Source organism: Podarcis gaigeae (genome assembly GCF_964106915.1).
Source record: "Podarcis gaigeae genome assembly, chromosome: 10".
Taxonomy (NCBI): domain Eukaryota; kingdom Metazoa; phylum Chordata; class Lepidosauria; order Squamata; family Lacertidae; genus Podarcis; species Podarcis gaigeae.
In genome coordinates this window covers 52,843,106-52,860,605 of record NC_139686.1, presented here as the reverse complement: position 1 = coordinate 52,860,605, position 17,500 = coordinate 52,843,106, and the positions used below count along the sequence as shown (strand labels likewise).

The 17,500-nt window shown below is 40.7% G+C and overlaps 1 protein-coding gene across 20 annotated transcripts in view; it reads right to left on the bottom strand.

Annotated features, from left to right (window-relative positions):
* The window catches only part of FOXP2 (forkhead box P2), a 350,478-nt gene that overhangs the window by 8,853 nt on the left and 324,125 nt on the right, over positions 1-17,500 (bottom strand). For 16 of the 20 annotated variants that reach the window (XM_083699205.1, XM_083699192.1, XM_083699199.1 and 13 more), the window contains one exon: positions 17,389-17,500. This exon is cut by the window's right edge and continues 52 nt beyond it. In XM_083699205.1, the coding sequence (XP_083555331.1) occupies positions 17,389-17,500 (112 nt within the window). Of the gene's footprint in view, positions 1-11,002; positions 11,095-17,388 lie in introns of all 20 variants that reach the window. The other 4 variants (XR_014555348.1, XR_014555349.1, XR_014555350.1 and 1 more) reach the window with 1 other exon arrangement.

Sequence of the window (17,500 nt, the reverse complement as noted above, 5' to 3'; positions counted from 1 at the left end):
TAAAGGCCGCTGAGAGATCCAGCAGAACTAGATTCAAGCAGTTGGTTAGCACTGTTAAGAGTATCAAACAGCTTCTTAAGACTAGGGTACGTGAAGGAGTATCTCCTCCCACATGAGGCCACATTAAAGGTCACATCCACACTGAACATTTAAAGCATATTCAAAGAATCCTGGGGACTGCAGTTTGTTAAGTCTGCTGGGAACTATAGCTCTGTGAGGGGCAAACAACAGTTCCCAGGCTTATTTGGGAGAAATTGTGACTGTAAAATGCTAGAAAAGTGCTTTACATTTCTCTGCATCCTGTCACTAGCTGAGATATGGCTGGTGGGGATGCAGGGTAGATCTTCCCCTGTGGCCATGCCTTAGCTGTGGAGTTTCCCACCCAGGGTGACTCAATCTTGTCCTATTCCCTGATGGTTTCCTGTTGCCTTGCAAAATAATTTCTTTTCCATTTTTGCTTGTTTCACTTATCCTTTTAAATCTTTAAAACATTGTCATTCTTCCAGTTTTTAATGTCATAAGTGGCCTTGAGCCTTTGTCTTGTGTTTTCAAATGAAAAGTCAGGATCTGCATGCTTATAATGAATAACTTCCTTATGGAAATGAATAGTGGTGTTTTAAGAGTTGCACCCTAAATGCCTTGGCCATGCAAGAGTTAAGATGTATATGTAATAGGTCTCTTAACAGTCAGTATGACAACAGTATTAAATCAGACACTCTTGCTCCCATGCTTAAAATTAATGTCGTGCCATTTCCTAAGTTCTAGAGTTTGTTACAGATGCTTAATTTCAACACTTAGAAACAAAACAAAGTTTGCATTTGATTTTCCGGAATCCAATACTATACTGGGATATTCAAAACTGAGAACATCAATAATGTTCTAGAGTTAGGTTTTGTGTCACTGGGCTCTTAGTTCTAAAGCATTTACTAAGAAGTCTCAGTAGCTTCAATGGGCCATACTTCCAGAAATGCATGCTTAGACTCACAGCCTGACAAGGGTTATTATAAAACAGGACTGCATCTCAAATCTAAAGGGCACCTTCCAAATTAGAACTGAAACCTCTCGAAGCAGAGAAAATAAGCACCTGTAACGCAGTCTGCCAAGTGCCTTTTGAGGATAAAATGGACAGTTTCTTCACATAACCCTGTATTTAGCCTTCCAACATATCACAGCTTGGTGAAAACTTAATGTAACAGGTCTGTAGTTATTGAATCTGAGGATTTTCCTAGTATGAGCCTGTTTGTCATGAGGCCAGGGGCTGACCTGGTTGAGCCAATAACTCATTTCTCATTCAGTCCTGGGCCTTCAATATATACTGGGCTAAATAGTGTTCATACTAGTTCCTCACTCAGTGTAGCTATCAGCATTTTACTGCACACAAAATGCACAACCAGATTTGGCTAACCAAAAAGGGCCTAAACTTTCAATTTTGTCTTCAAATACAAAATAAGAAAACAATATAAGATAGATTCTAAAAAGTGAAATCATAAACTAATATTCACTACATGGTATCTCCAGCATTAAACACTCTGCCATGCCTGTCAGCAGAGGCATAGTGTGGGCGGGGCACATAGCTGTCAACTTTTCTCTTTTCTTGCAAGGAATCCTATTCGGAATAAGGGAATTTCCCTTTAAAAAGGGGAAAAGTTGACAGCTATGGTGGGGCGAGGGGCGGGGGCTAAACTCGGTAGTCCTCCCCATTCTCTTTTGAGCAGAAGGCTCTGGTCTTGTATGAGGCAAAGCAGTTGCAGCAGAAGCAACAGTACCTGTAGACACCTCAGGCAACCTGCCACTTCCCTGGGAAGCAGAGCAAAAGCAAATAAGGCAATATATTCAGAATGAGGGATGAGAGCTACCCCCACCCACTGTAGTGGCTATTGTGCTGTCATTTGCCCTCCCTGTAAGGCTGTTGGCTCCGAAAGAAAACAGAGGGGAAGGGCAGTCACACACATTGTTCTGCTTTATATAGAAATATGAACTCTGAAGAAGCCTTTGATCCCAAGGAATGTCAGATGCTCCTAGCATGCCATTAATAACCATGCTACCGAAACCAGGTCTAACAGCATTTCACAGTGTATTGGTTTTTGACACCTGAGTGCATCTTATTTCACCAACGCTACAGTTCAGCTAGAGATCTTTATGCATTATTTGTCTCATGCTTTTCCAAACAACGTGAAAGAATTTCTGAAAGGCACCTTAGAAAAAACAACAACCACTACTGAGAGCAAGCAGTTATTAGGATATCAAAGTATGAGACATCGGGGCTTTAAAAGTCCCGAGCAACCATGCACAATAATATTCCAGGGCCAGACAAATTTTTGCCCCAAGTTCAAGCTCTTAATACTATGCAGAGGTAAGCAGGGTGCCATGCCCAATTTGTATTGAACATTCAGCACAATTGAAAACATTGTCACTTCTCCTATCCTATGCAAGGAAAATGAGTCAAACCATCATTACAGGGCAAATCTAAATAAAGGTGGTCCCTTGGGCAGTTTCACACGACAACTTTCTCCGAATCTCTGCTGCAGAAATATATGTGGGGGCTTCAACGAGACCAGTCCTCTTCAGGCAAATGAGTGGGACGACAGAGTGGTCAGAGGGAGAAGAGGGACAAGACTAGGAAGAGGACATGTTGGAAGCTGAAAAAGTAATGGCTTAGTGAGAATGGAGAAAGAAGTCCAGAATCAGAAATGGAAGCAGGAGAGTGGGATGAGGGAGGCCAAGAAACAGAGATAAGTCAGGCTGGTGAAGAGGCGGGGGTTTCTCCCCTTCCTGCTGAGACAAGCTCCCCTCCCCTCTGGTCTCCCAGGACCAGGAAGGGCATGAAGAGTAAAGGTGGGCATGCTAGCACAGTCTCTGATTGCTTGGGGAAGCCTGGGGAGAGGAGACTTAGGCAGCTGTGGGAAGGACCTTCAGTCCTTGCACCTGCCTCATAGGGACAAGACCTACCGAAGAAGAGTTGCTGTGCTCATTGGGCCTAGCTCTCCTGAACAGATCCTGTTTTTTTTCTACTAAAGAGTTAAATTCACTTACTATGTGTGACTTATTGTTGGCTCACTCCTGACACAATTTTGCCAGTGCTACCCTTCCTTTCCAGCCCTTCAGCTCATCTGTTTGTGGGACATTTTTTTTTTGCACATAACAGACTCACATGCTCTCATGTTTTTTCTTCTCCTTCGCAATGAGTTCTAGAAACATGCTTCAAATAGGAGCCTTTATTCTCACAAAGCCCAATGCTATACCAGATTCCATACACTGTACATAATTTGCTCTGCCGCGTGTAGTAATTCACCTCTGCTTGTTCTGTGACTGCCAATGAGCCTTGAAAGCTTAGATCTTTGGCATGTCTATGATGCTATGCTAAAAGCAAATTGGCAGTGCTGGTAAAGCCTGTTCTCCACAATCTCAGAACCAAAACGAAAAGGAAAAAATGTTCAAAGTGTACATTTCACTTTTAAACCTGTGCATGTGCGGGTTGCTAACATGAAAACAAGATCCTGTATTTCCCAGGCACACAGAGCTTTAATTAAATGCTGTTGAGCTGGTGTCACCAGCAAGAAAGAGGACTTGGTGCAGTATTTTTCATTAATTAAACTGCCCCCCCCCAATAAAGAATGGTCAAGAAAATGCAGAGGAATAAAAATACATTTTCTATAGCAGAGCAAAATTATAGCTTGTATTTCAGAAACAACAAAAAGAAAACCCCTCCTTTCTTTCCTTTCCTGCTAGTGAAGCAGGAAAAGCTTTATTATTTTCTTCAGGGAACATCTATTAGGGGATTCCTATCATGAGGAAATAGGACTGGATTTTGCTTTTTATTCTAAAAGTATCCAGTTCTAAAGTGCTCAACTGGGTGATATCTGGGTGATCACCTTCTTCCTTTGACGGCCACAGTGTCATCACCGGTTTTTGGCATCCATGTGTCTTGAGAGACAATGGACTGTAAAGTCAAACTGCTGGAGAATCACAGTGCCTGCTGTGGCTGCAGAGACTCAAAACTGCTGCCTCCTGCACTGTCATCACCAAAGTGACCTCTCTGGAGCGCAAGCCTGGGCAGTGTGCATGGAGGTCCTGGTCTGTCCAGATGATAACAGCCTCACTGTACCAAGTTATAACACTGCACATTCATGCAAAAGCATTTCTCTAGAAAATCCTTCCCCTAGACATGCTTCAGAACTTGAGCAGATTTATTTTAGTGGATACTTTGGTTACAGCCTTTGTTTTGTTTGTTAACTCAAATCTAGCTAGTTACTTAGGAGCTTTAAAATATTCTGAAACTTGACCAGTGCCTTTTAAATTGGTGAGGCTAAAAACAAACTGTATAAACAAATCCTGCCCTCTTCAAATTTTTCAGGTACTGAAGTTGAGATCCTGTAAACGTTCTAGCTGAAGTATTTTAATCCCTCGTGTGATGAAAGAAAGCAGGAGCAAACATTCTAGTTCCATTGCCTTCCTTATTTTCCATTAGTCAAAGGGATAACTCCTTGTGAGTCGAGGACCTGCCACCCGCATAGGATTATAAATAAGACAAAAAGACACATTATTTTAGGTTAATGGGCAAAATAAGGTCACAACTTTATTGGTTACAGCATGTGAGTAGTACTGGCTTAGGCATTGGATAAAACAGCAATACATGACTCCACAGCACTCAGCAGGGAGTCATTTCAGGGTTAACAACCATTGGGAGGAGCTTGTTGATGCAAACAGAACTGGAAGCTTCCCCATGATGTCACCGGGGGTCGTGCCAAGGCCCTAGGCACCAGCAGGGCATAGGACAGGATCCACGACCGCCAGATTCCTTTAACGGAATACCCAAAAGAGGAGGGATAGATGATGGCCCATAACCAATCCTCCAACACAGCACACCTATTCCAATGCCTAACCGCCAATACCAGAAAGTTGTGACGAGTTGCTACGAGGTAGGCGAAAAAACCAAGAGGCTGGTGCCAATTTGTCAAATGGATAAAAAATTCCTACCAGGCCCCTTGGGCAATCAAGGCAACTAACCAAAGTCCATAGCAAGGTCAATATGCAAGGGAAGCTGACCTAAAAGGGAGGGAGGGAGATCTAATGCAAGCAGGAACCGACTGGGAACAGAGCGCTGCCGTGGCTGTTTAAATGCAGCCAAACCCGCCCACCAGCCGGCCCTATTGGCTGGCTGAAAGGCCTGGCCGCGGCAGCAAAGGCAATCAGAAGCAGGGAGCCGAATACGCCTCCCTGCTGTTGCAGGAAGCTGCTCCCACTGACAACTCCTCCCCTCTGGGAGGAGGAGAGGCCTTGAGTGCAGAGCCTTTCCTACTCATGCAGACTCCCCATGCCTTTTAGAACCCTGAAGCAGTTGGACATGGCACCAGTGACTTTCTGCAAATCTGCTAAGCTCTGAAGCTGTTTCAAACTTCATGCAGCAGCCCAGAATTCTACTTGTCAGCAGTATCTAACCCACTGATACTCCAGCTGTGTTTCGTGTGACATGTGTGAGAAATGTGGAGACACGTCTCTCCACTCAAGCAGTGGAACTGTTAGGGACCTGTGGCTAAGTGTTTGGCATATGCTCCAGACCTTTTCAGGCTTCAGATGTGCATTAGATCTTGGCTGCCACAGAAACAATGAAGCAGCCTGTAAAGAAGAATGGTGTAGCATATGGCCTGTAGTTGCGTAAAGCAGAGCCCTTGAGAAAGACAAAAGGAGCTGTCTCCTTCTCCAACATCACGGAAGACAAACGGTCACTCAAAAGGCTAGATTTCAACCCATAATGGAAGGGGGTTAGCACAAGAGGATCGTTGCGCATTTTGATAAATTATCCACCATGGATTGTCAGAATTGCTGGATTTAAACATATGTTGACCGGCAGGTTTGAAGGCTTCAGATCTCAGAGGCATAATATTTCATAACAACAGCTGGATGTAACAATCCACACAGAAGTGCTGGAATCTTATACCTTTTAATATTTGTCAACCAAATTCAAGATTTTGTTATCTAATGCTCTTTTTGAGGGGCCTTGCATGGGAACTGAGTGCCTCCTTTTGGAAGAAGGTATTTCAGCCCATCCGCAGAAATAAGGTGACCCAAATAAGAGAGACTTCGATTATCTGAAAATGGGGAAATTGCAGGTGGAAGAAGAAGATTTAGGGAGGATTTTAATGTGTTGGAACTGTGTGATGTTTTGTATTAGCATTTTATAGGCTATATTTTTGCAGCTATGTTATATGCATGCTTATTTGGAATTTAAGGCACAATGAGTTCAGTGGGACTGACTCCCAAGTTAGCACACAAAGGTTAGCAGCCTTTGAGTACTCTTTTATGCCAATGGTTTTCAAAATGTTCTGGGCCTTCAGGATAGGGCAGGGTGAATTCAAATGAAATACATAGTTCCTATAGGTTTTCAAAATGTTTCTCTGAACTCAAATCAGCTTAGAAGTAAAATGGACGACAAGAGGCATCCATTACAAAGGAGTCCCCAAGTAATAATGATTGGGTTAAGAAAAGCCGTGCTTATATTTCTTTTCTGATCAATACCACAGACTGGAATATAAAATAGAAGATTTGCTTGCTATTTAGGCACAGTTGCTATATGCTGAATGTGTGTCAAAACTTACCCACTTTGGAATTTAAGAAAAACTCGAACACAGTAATATATATGATATTCACTGGTCCCACAGGTGTGTGAAGCGGGAAGGAAATTGGACAGGGTGTAGACACATTTCTGCTCCATGAAACCACAGTCTGAACCAGGCCTATATCTTTCAAATTTTTAAGTTTCAGAAACAGACATTTTCAAGACAATATTTCCACATTTGAAACAACAGCAACTGAAACAAAGTACAATGCTGCAAAGTTATGCATTTCAAATGTGAAGCTTTGGAATTGTTTCGGCCCCGAGGTCTAACGTTAAGGTTGGCAGAAAGGCTTTGTCTGTGTGGTGATGTACATCTGTTATGTAAACAAGAACTGCTTGAGTGAAATTTGCCTTCTCTGACTGTTTGTACTGAAGGAATTGTATGAGCATAAAGAAAACAGTGAGAGACAAGCAATGAAAAAAGGGTGATACAGAAGAACAGAGGATGAAAAAGGCAACTAAAGAGTACCTGTCCCAGGAGATGCAATATACTACTTGACCTTTATTCTCTAGATTTGATTTGTTTGGAATGCAGCAGGTAATATTGAGACTTGGTACTCATGAATAGGGTACAATTGAAAGTTAGTAATTTCCACCTCAAAACCTCTTACATAGCTAGCACTCTAAAATATTGTCACTGAAGAGAAAGTATTTTCCAGTTTGGCTTATATAAATACCCTGCAGATTTCCAATATAGTTAATTTGGCAGTTGGACAAAGGTCATGAAATGTTCAATTTTCATATTAAAAGAGGTCATGTTTTGTAGAAACACTTGTTCTTTACTCTGGGGGGATAAATCAGAAAGGGGCCTGTGGGCTGCTTTGAACATGGCAGAAAACAGAGGAAGAAGAAAGATAACCTAAAATTCTTTCAAGAGGAGCAGGAAAGCTGCAAAAGAGTCAGATGCCTTGTAGATTGCCAGGGATTAAACAGAACAACCAAAGAGGGTTAATGGGATTGCAGGAAAACCAAAATATCCTTGAAATGATCACTTGTATAGACACAAAGTGTGTTCCGGATGGTGGAAGTGAGATTTGAGAACTATACTGAATAAGGGATATACCCTTTAGAACACTGTATCAGTTGGGCTACAGAAGGAGACAAGGAAGCATTGTGAAAAGTATGAACGTAAAGGAAAGAAATCCACAGTGCCAAACCATTGTAGATGTGTCGGTGTGTCCCCAAACCCTATGGAACTGTGGATAGTATCCCAATAACTGAACATTTTCTACAAAAGAAGATCACACATGGACTAGAAAAGATGTGAAGTCAATACATGTAGCTAAAATGTGAATTCAGAATGGCTAGACTCAAAACCAGCTTTGACTCACTGTGGAACACAAAACAAAGGCCAAATTTTATCTAATAAAGCAGGAGTGCCTTAGGAGAGCTCAAGGCTCATCTCCAAAGGATGACATTTAGGCTCCGTTCAAATGCCACAATTTCTGGTCCAACAAACTGTGATCTTGAGGCAAGGAGGAAGGGCTACCCCTATGCTATCCATATAATCAGTTATCAGTAATCAATATATTCAATATATATCCATATATGTTTGCACATAATCAGGGCTTACAGTATTTTATAATCCATTTTGAATCAAAGGGAAGCTGTGCCTTAGCTAATTGCAAACTGCTTGAAACAGCAAGTTAGGAGCCGACCTTTCCCCCACAAACATCTGTGTACCCTGGACAAGGGGAAGACGTGAATCAGAGATTCTGGTACAAAATCCCCTCAGATACAGGCTAAATTAATCCACAGAACAGGAAGAGCAAAACTGCAAAATGTCCAAGCTCCCTGTCCTGTCATAACTAGGGGAAAGGTTAGACAGAGCGTCACTGGAAGCATTGGAAAGCAGAACTAGAACCCTGTGCTTGGCCAGTGCTTGACCAGGGTCGGGTAGCGTGACAAGAGCTTGCTGATTGGCTGATTCTCGCTGACAATATTGTGAGTCCCTCATGATTGTCTCATGATCTATGATTTGCTGTGATCTGCTCAGGTATAAGACTTCTGGATTTCTGTCAATCGGGGTCCCAGTTCCTTTTGGAAGAGATTCCAAACTGGGTCCTTATTGCCTGGCAATAAACTTCACCTTCTTATTCTCCATTGCTGAGTCTGCCTGATCCTTATTTTGACACCAAGCGAGTACCCACTTGCGATCCTTGCTTCATTCTGAACAACCAAGAATGGGCTGTGTGCCTGTGTGTTCGCTGCTCTAATGTCTTGCACCTTTTTTCAAAGTAGCTTGGTTTCTTAACAAGAATTTCTCACGATGTACAAACTAGGAATGAATGATCCCTGCAAAGCAGAGTATCAGTTTGATTCTGGTTTCTATGGATTGTTCAAGCCACAGTTTTCTGGTTCAGATACCATGGGAAACTTGTTTGAGGAACCAGGAAGTACTGATGCAAAAGAGGGGAGGAGGCAGTGGGTGGGCATATGACTTATTACAGCTCCAACAAACCATGGTTTGGTGAAATAGAACTGTTCTACATTACTTTCAGCAATGTTATTTAGGCCTGAGTTTAAGTGTATAATATATTTTAAGAAAAAAGAAGATTGTGTGATTTAAATTAATTACCGATGATGAAACACTTCCTCACTCTCAACTTGTGTTGCCTCTTTTGTCTTATGAATTGTTCAATATTGATTTGAATCTCAAACCAAAAACAATAATCTCAAAAGTAGGCTGACCTATTAAATATAACCTATTAAACTGCCCAACAGGCCACATTTAAACACACAATTCTCTGAAAAATCCTGCCAACAACCACTTTTTACCGCCCCACCCAATACACACAAATGAACAACTGAAATGGACTATCAGAAATTGTGTTTGAATGGCTGTTTTAGTTGTCCAGCTCCCATTGCCTTTATTTTGATTTCATTCTCTTACATACCCAAAACTGTTCCAGTTCATCCATTTTTCTCCTCTTGTGATTCCATGCATTTGCAACGGTCCTTTTGGCAGAACCACGGCTCCTGCATTTCACACCAACCTCTTATGGCAAGCTTCTGATTCATTGTTGTTTTGGCACTAAGCATTTATGTTCATTGCTTGGTTATTTCTGGGGTTTTTTGTTTTTTTTACACTAAGGAATATGTGAACTGATTTCATTGCTAAAGCACTGTGTTTGAGATAATGGGAGAAATTTGAAATTTGTATTTCATGTTAGGTCTATGAAATGATAGCTCATGCACACATGTAGGCCACCACTTAACTCTGCCACTATGAAGCTACGCCCAATGCATGCATGAACCATTTCTTGATGATTGGCAGCTGACTGTGAATTGAACCCACCACAGAGGTGATACTGAAATTCTATTTATGGTGTTGTACCTATGATGCCTAGGCTCATTTGCGCATTTAAATCATGATTTAATGTTGCACTCATCAAGTGATGAGCTTTTGTGTGTGAACATTTTCTTTATATGTTTATGAACAATATAATGTGTTGTTTCTGACCTGTAAACTATCCAGTGCTACTGCAATAATATTTTGGCTTTTGTTCTGCTGGTTAGAGGCTATGAATTTCAAAATGGGCTCATATCTTTCCGTTTGTAGGAATTTTTTTTGTCACATATAGTTACAAACTTAACTACAATAGTTAAAATTCAAGCAATTAGCATCTGAGCTTGCATGTGTGTGGCTGTGGCCCAGGGGTCTGAGAATTATTAATCTGCCTCTACAAACATCCAATTGTGGAGAATTCAAAAGAGAACGGAATAAAGTTTTCAACAAAGCATCCATGCATTTTGCTTCTATATAGATCCCACAAAACCCCAAAGGATCCTGCAAACTTCTACAATCCATACTATGGGGATATGACACTTTTCAGCATAAGACAGCTGCAGGCACTCTATCTCTAGAGTGATCTTTTTGTTAGGAGGAAGTAGAAAGAATTGTGAAAGTGCAACAAATGGGGGTTAGAATATTATATAAAAAAGGAACATCAACTGTTCGATCAAAGGAATGTAACATTTAAACAACTAAAGAGGAAATGATAAAGGGCTGCAGTGGCTGCTGAGCGCAACAGCATATAAGGCTAGAAAGATCAGGGAGTTGATGAGCAGGGAAGCAAAATACAAGAGGCTAGATCTGAAATGTGAAGTGAAACAATATGAAGTGAATATAGAGGAGAACAGGAGAATGTGTGTTTTGGGGAGTTGGAGGAGGGGAGATGTTACTTGTGAACAGTATCTGTTACGGTACAGAAAACATTTTAATTCCACAGCAAATTTATTTGTTCTTTTACTACCCACATGCACGGAGCTGCAGAGATCCTCCCACTTCCGGACACACACACTCCTCAATACTTATTTCAACATGGTCCACAACATCACTATAAATATTAAAAAATTAAATACAACAAGAAGGGGGAGTGCTACCTTTTGCTCAATTGGCTTGTCAATTTGAAATGTCAGGTGGTGCTCCTAAAACCTGAAACGTTCATTCAGACAGATAGAGCCTACATGTGAATCTGATGATACAAAAGGTCAGATACAAAGCTTCAGCATCTTATGAAGTCCACAAGTAGCAATCTTCTACGCTAAACTAAAGCCAGCAATAAAGTAAACAAAATCTGTAACAATATCGGGAGAGAGGGACAAAATTGCCAATTTCAGTTTCTCATTTTTCAACCTTAAGTTTAGCTTGCCTCATGTTCCCGTCAATTTGCAATTTGTTTTTTACATTTTAGGACACATTTCTCCTAGCACACACCTATTTTTGTATGCAATTTTGCATTTTATGCACATTTCCTTCTAATATACATGTGCGCACATGCTTTTTTGATAAAAGTACTGTCTTGCAAAAATCGGAGAATCGCAAATTTCAAATGACAGCTGTATTTCAGTTTGCGTATTGCTTCAAAAAAATGCAGAATTAAGTAGGTCCTCATTAAAATACAAAAGGCACAAAATTTCTTTCCCATCTCCAACTGTAGGTAATATTTTCAATTATTTTCCTGGCCTTTTAAAGACTTTTTAAGACAACATTTTCAAGCTACCTTAATATATTACAACAAGGAGATTAAATGGTGCTTATGCGTGATGCATTTCACAAAATGCTACAGCAGTGGTATCATCACTGACTCAATTAAATTATTCTCAATCATTCTCCCAAAGCTTGGTGCAGCTTTAAGCATTTGATTTATTTTAGAATATGCTGCGTGCAAATTTCACCCAGTGAACAAGGACTTTGCATCATAGAAGCCTCCTACAACAGAAGAGCCTCCAAAGTAAATTGAGATGCATCATGAGGTGGGACAAAAAGCAGAAATACAAAAAATGCAAAGACAGGGGTACAGGAATGGTATGAAGTTAAAATCACAAGGGAATGAAAGGGATTGAAACTGGAATGATAGGTAACCTACTGTAAGTAGTGTGAAAGCATAACAGTAGGGGACTGGAATAATCAGATATGGGAACAATCTGACAATGGACTGGTTTCAAATTGAAGCACCTCAAACAGACCTTAGAGCAGAATAATCACACTTGCCTTTGGGAACAAAATTTAAAGAATAAAAAAAGTTTGAAAATATAAAAAGTTTGATGTTTATGCAGATCAAACTGCAAAGAAGGAGAAGGAGAAGAAAGACCCAGGCTGGGCAAAAGTTGGAAAGGTAAAGAGGATAGGGGTTGGGAAAGACAGCAGAATACAAAAGGTGGAAAAGGATGACTGAAGCTATGCAGAGCTGAAACTCCCCTTTCTTGCATAGTGCAGAATTGGAGGACGAAAGACTGACTGAGCTTGCATATGCTCATCTTTCAGATGAGCTTCCATCCTTATTTGCTTTCTTCCTCTGTGCACTTTTGCTAAACTCAAATGTAACCTCTGCAGCAAATACTGTTATCACAAGAGACCATGGGCGCACACACAGCTTCAACTAATTCCGATATTTTAAAATGAAGCTGAATACAAGGATTGTAGTGTCTATGGGCCAAGTAATGCGCTGGGATGGCTATAAGAAAATACCTTCAGGAAACAGCTCCTAGTTCCTTTTCTGAGCTGGTGTTTTGAGAACAGTTCAGAAAATAGCAACTCCCCCCCCCCCCCAACTGTTCCTAGTGAGGGAGAAAACCTCACTAGTGCTCTGGGCTAACACCTGTAAGCCCTGAAAATGTAGCACTCATTCACACATTCATGTAGGTCAGTTGGTCCCTTGTACCTTGATCATTTAGCACGACGACTCACAGCGACTCAAATGAAAAGCACTTTTTAAAGGTGATACCATGCTGCTTCTCTGCTCTGTCTGGCTGAATGACTGGGCAGGGCACAGGCTTTTATAAGCCTCATTCCCACCTCTGGCTCACAGCCATGGGAGATTCTGGGGGAACACAGCCCAGCACCTCACCCACTGTGAGACAGTAGCAGTCTCCCACCCAGGCTTTGCTGCAAAGGCAAGGATCCCCTTCAGTCCTTGGCATCTGCTCTGCCATGGCCCATTCATTCACAGATGCAAGTCTATGCCTGATGATTAATCAGCGATTAACACACGTGTGAAGTACTCCTGTCTCTAGTTCTTTAATGTGGATGTGAACAAACCTAAAGATCGTGTGCCAGTCAAAGTGGATGATATTGAGCTATGTTCCCATTAGCATTCTTTTTTTAACTCAAAGGGGGAAATGCTTTTGTCCTTTGTGCAAATTGATATCGCTTATGCAGCAGAATGCTTCCAAGGAAAGTTAATATTAGAAAACAATGTTGCTGTTTACGTTCATCACTGTGGCTGCCGCAACCACATGGGTGTAAGGTTTCCTATAAGATCAGTTTTGGGCGTCACAACATGGCAGCAGTCCATAGACAAGTTTACACGTAACACAGTAACATGGTTCAGCATAGGCTGGAACAAGCTCATGCAAGATTTGGGCTTGTGGGGACGGAGGAATGGTTTATTCAGAACCAAAGATTGTAGATTATAATGAACTCTGATTAGTTTAACATGTCAGCTTCCTAACCTAGGGTTTGATGCTGGACTGTTCTGAAACTGACCAGAGTGCCTTATAAACTATGATTCCTGGTTAACATGGGATGACAAGCTGGGATAAAGGAAATGAACCTAAAGGCTGCTCTTGGCTACATAGAAGTTGAAGGAGGAGGACCATGCAAGCCCAAATCTTGCTTGGCCTCATTCCAGCTTGTGCACACAGTGCTAAACCATTGTTTAGAGCTTATGTGAAAAATGGGCCACTGTCATCAATTCACAAATGGCAGAGCAACCTGCACTGTACTATTTCTACTTGTAATGTGACAGTGAGGCATTAGTTTACAAAATCAGAAGTCAGGGAAATGAAGGAGAAGGCAGCATGAATATTGAGTTCAGAAATTAGTTGCTTCAGCTGAATTCTCTTAAAAAGCCCTTCTGAGCTTTGGACAAGCAATGGTCCCTCACCATATAGGAAGCACATCAAAATTTGATTTCATGATACATTCTGAGAGACACCTCACTTTGATTGACTTTGACAACCACTTTGATTAATGCCTAGAAGGAACATGCGAGGAAAATACTGCCTCTGCGCATGAACAGAGTACATTGTCTTCTATACTAGGTACCAACAAACACCTGGGCTTCAAAGAAAGTAATTAGAGACTGCAGTTTTAAGGAAGTCAACAAAGCCCTATTAAAATTATCCCAACTCACACAGGAGCTGCTTCTCATGTTAGCTTCCTGTGAGATTGGCTCCTAGGTAGATTTCTGCAACAAACACCACAGTCTGGTAATAGACCAATCAGCATATGACCTGAAAGTAAACCTAAATACAACTTGACCTTTGCCGAGAAAACCTGAGAGTTAAACCATATGTGAGGTGGGAGATCCATGATTCAAACTCCTAATGTGTGCTTTTATTTTACAAAAAGCAGATTGCGAAGGCCCCAGTTTGGATCAGTGCCATGGTGCACTTGGGATGAGGAGATTTAATCCTTTGCTTGTGCATCATGGTCGTGAGCCCATGTGCTCTCTGAAGTTTTCATGAATTACAGAGAGGGGAAACAGTCTTGTATTAAGTAAACTTTAACCTGCTTGGCTAAGAGCAATCTTGGGGTGAGTGATTTCAATTGGGAAACTGGTGCCAGGACAAAGTGTTAGATCTACCTCCATGCTTCAGGCCCTATTTAAATTGGGTGCCTGTTGTAAATACAGAATTATTGGGACTTTGACCACTGAACTACCACATCCTGTGTAGTTTCACCCTGAATAAGAGGATTCTCAGCCTACATGAAGACTCTAGAGCTAGTAATCAATTAAATTTTAAGAGCAAGGACTTTGTAAGCCTTGACTGCTTCTGCTTTTACTCAGAAGTTTTATTTTATCTTAATTCTCATTCATTACAAATTTATTCGAGGTTGGTTATCTGACTGCCTAATTGGTGTGTTTCTAAATAACTTACCCACTCAAACCAGGAAGACTGGGATCTTGATGTAGGTCCTACAACATCTAACTATTTGGCAAATGTTCCATGACTAACTTTATGAATTATGGCTGCCAATCTGGCACCTTGATCTCAGTGTGTGACAGCGTATCTGCTCTGTAGTACTAACACATTATCATTGAAATATTGATGCTATAACAAGTTCAGTTATGCTGCACTGGGGTACTGCTACCACAGCCTATCCTAAGCAGTTGCTAGTGAAGTAAGCCTTGGGACATGCTATCTTCTCCCCCATTTTTGATACTTAGATTTTGTAGCTCCTTCCACACAGTTGTTCATCTCTCACACTGAAATCATTTGTATAATCTGCACTCAGCTTCCATCATTAACATATCCATGCACTTTGTAGCATGCAAATACCACTTGACACGGCGTACAGAGTTGTGCGTGCTGGTTGAATGTACACTGTACACGCAGTATATCCTATGTACAATTGGCATATACTGCTCAGTGCACATAGAGGAAGAAAAAGAGAGACAGAGGAAGAAAGAGATCTGCTACCCTGTTACCAAACAACTCTAAATAGCAAATGTCATTCATTTCTATGAAATAGCTGTTTTTAATACACATGATCTAATTCTTGTTTGCTCTTTAAAGTTTTATTGTCTTGGCATTTTAGACAGAAAGAGAGCATTAGCATACTCAGGAGAAATGCTACAAGTAAAAGGCCTGAAGCTACCCAATGCATGGTTGATAGCATACAGCACGGGATATAAAAACTTTTGTCTGATGGCTCACTTTACTTGTTTTAGAGTACTGTTGCTCTCCAGAGCTTATATTCATGTTCTTTCTACTTCAAGTTTTATTACTTCTTTTGTATTATTTAATACATCTAAAGACACTTCCAAAAGACAAATTTTTCCATTTTGAAAAAAAGTAATGGTTTGGAACTCGCTAAAACACATTAATGGTCTTGCTCAGTAGTGTGTGCCTATAGTCCCCCCACCTCACAAGGTGATACAATAAATGGCAAATAAAGCAATTAGGCAGATGATCTTCAAGATATAAATATATCTGTCAGATAATATATTTACAGGCCTTGCAAGAGAAATAAACCAGGAAGCAAAACCACTTGGAAATCTCTAAGTGTACAAAGGCAAATCAAAATGAACATCTCTGATAACGTACTGGGGGGGGGGGGACCTATAGTGTTTGACTTACTATTCCAGCATTACATGTATAATAAATATGGGAAATATGAAAGAGAAAATTAAATAATAAGGACACACTGAGTGCAACATTTTAAATACAAGGATATTATCATTAACTAAGGACATAATTGTACATTAAAAAGAATCATTCTACATCTATGTCTACTTAGATGTCACTTCTCTAATTATTATATAAATAACCTGGGAAATGATACCTCCAAGGTACATGTTTTACTATTTACTAAACAAAAAAATGCCCCGTTTGACACCCCTGATTAAGGCCAGGCATTTCTTAGGCCTCATACACATTTCTGAAATCCACAATACATCAATTTTTAATACTGCCACTCTCTGAGCTGCATTAAAAAGATGGTGGGGGAAAGATTTTAGAGTAATTAATGATATAGTTAGCTGCTAAATATTAATAGGAATCGTAGTCTTGCATAAAATATAACATATAAACCTTGCCAATACAGACACACCAGTAATTAAAGTTGAATATGTAATTACGCTGATTTATAAGACAGGCAAAAAGTTACACTTTACTAGCTTCTATGTAAACTCTGGGTAACAGTTAAACTTTGCATTTTATGGTAATATAAATGGGCAGTATCTCTGTGACAGTCCATAAACATGATAAGGACTTGTGGGTCTAGTTAAATTACTACTAATTCTAACTACTCCTGCTATGCAATCTTAACAGATGAAAATTCAGTAAAGAATCCAGATATTTGATCGGAAGTAGAATTCATTGCACTGAATATTCAAATAATGATGATCACAGGTGCAATAAAAGCACCTATATTATGAGAAGTGTTGCGTCAGTATTTTTTGCAATCACATTAACAACTTGTTTCTCAAGGCTGAAACATGGTTTCATACATCCAAGTCCAATCTAAACCAAAGAGATGTTCCAAGTACACCTAGCTGCAGCCCAAGGCCCCAATGCACAGAGACCGGGAGTCACATTCTATTCTATGTGAGATAAACCTTTTGCAAGCGCACAAGCCTTTCCCACTGCCCACTCATGTCATCATGAACTGAGATTTATTCAGAGGGAGGGGAAGTGTTCACATCATGGGAGCTGTTTCTCAGTCCATGTGAATAGTTTCTGAATATGCTTGCATGCATTTGAAAGGATGTTAGGGGAACGCAAAGTTTTTGTCAATAAGGGATGCTGACTGCACTTACATGTGAGGCTGAGGAGAGCAGCCTGGGCTGCTGTTTCCATTGCTGTCAATGTGATCCAGCGAACCATTGAGGTCTTCATGGACTGCCTGTAGTAAGCCACTGGATGCGTTAT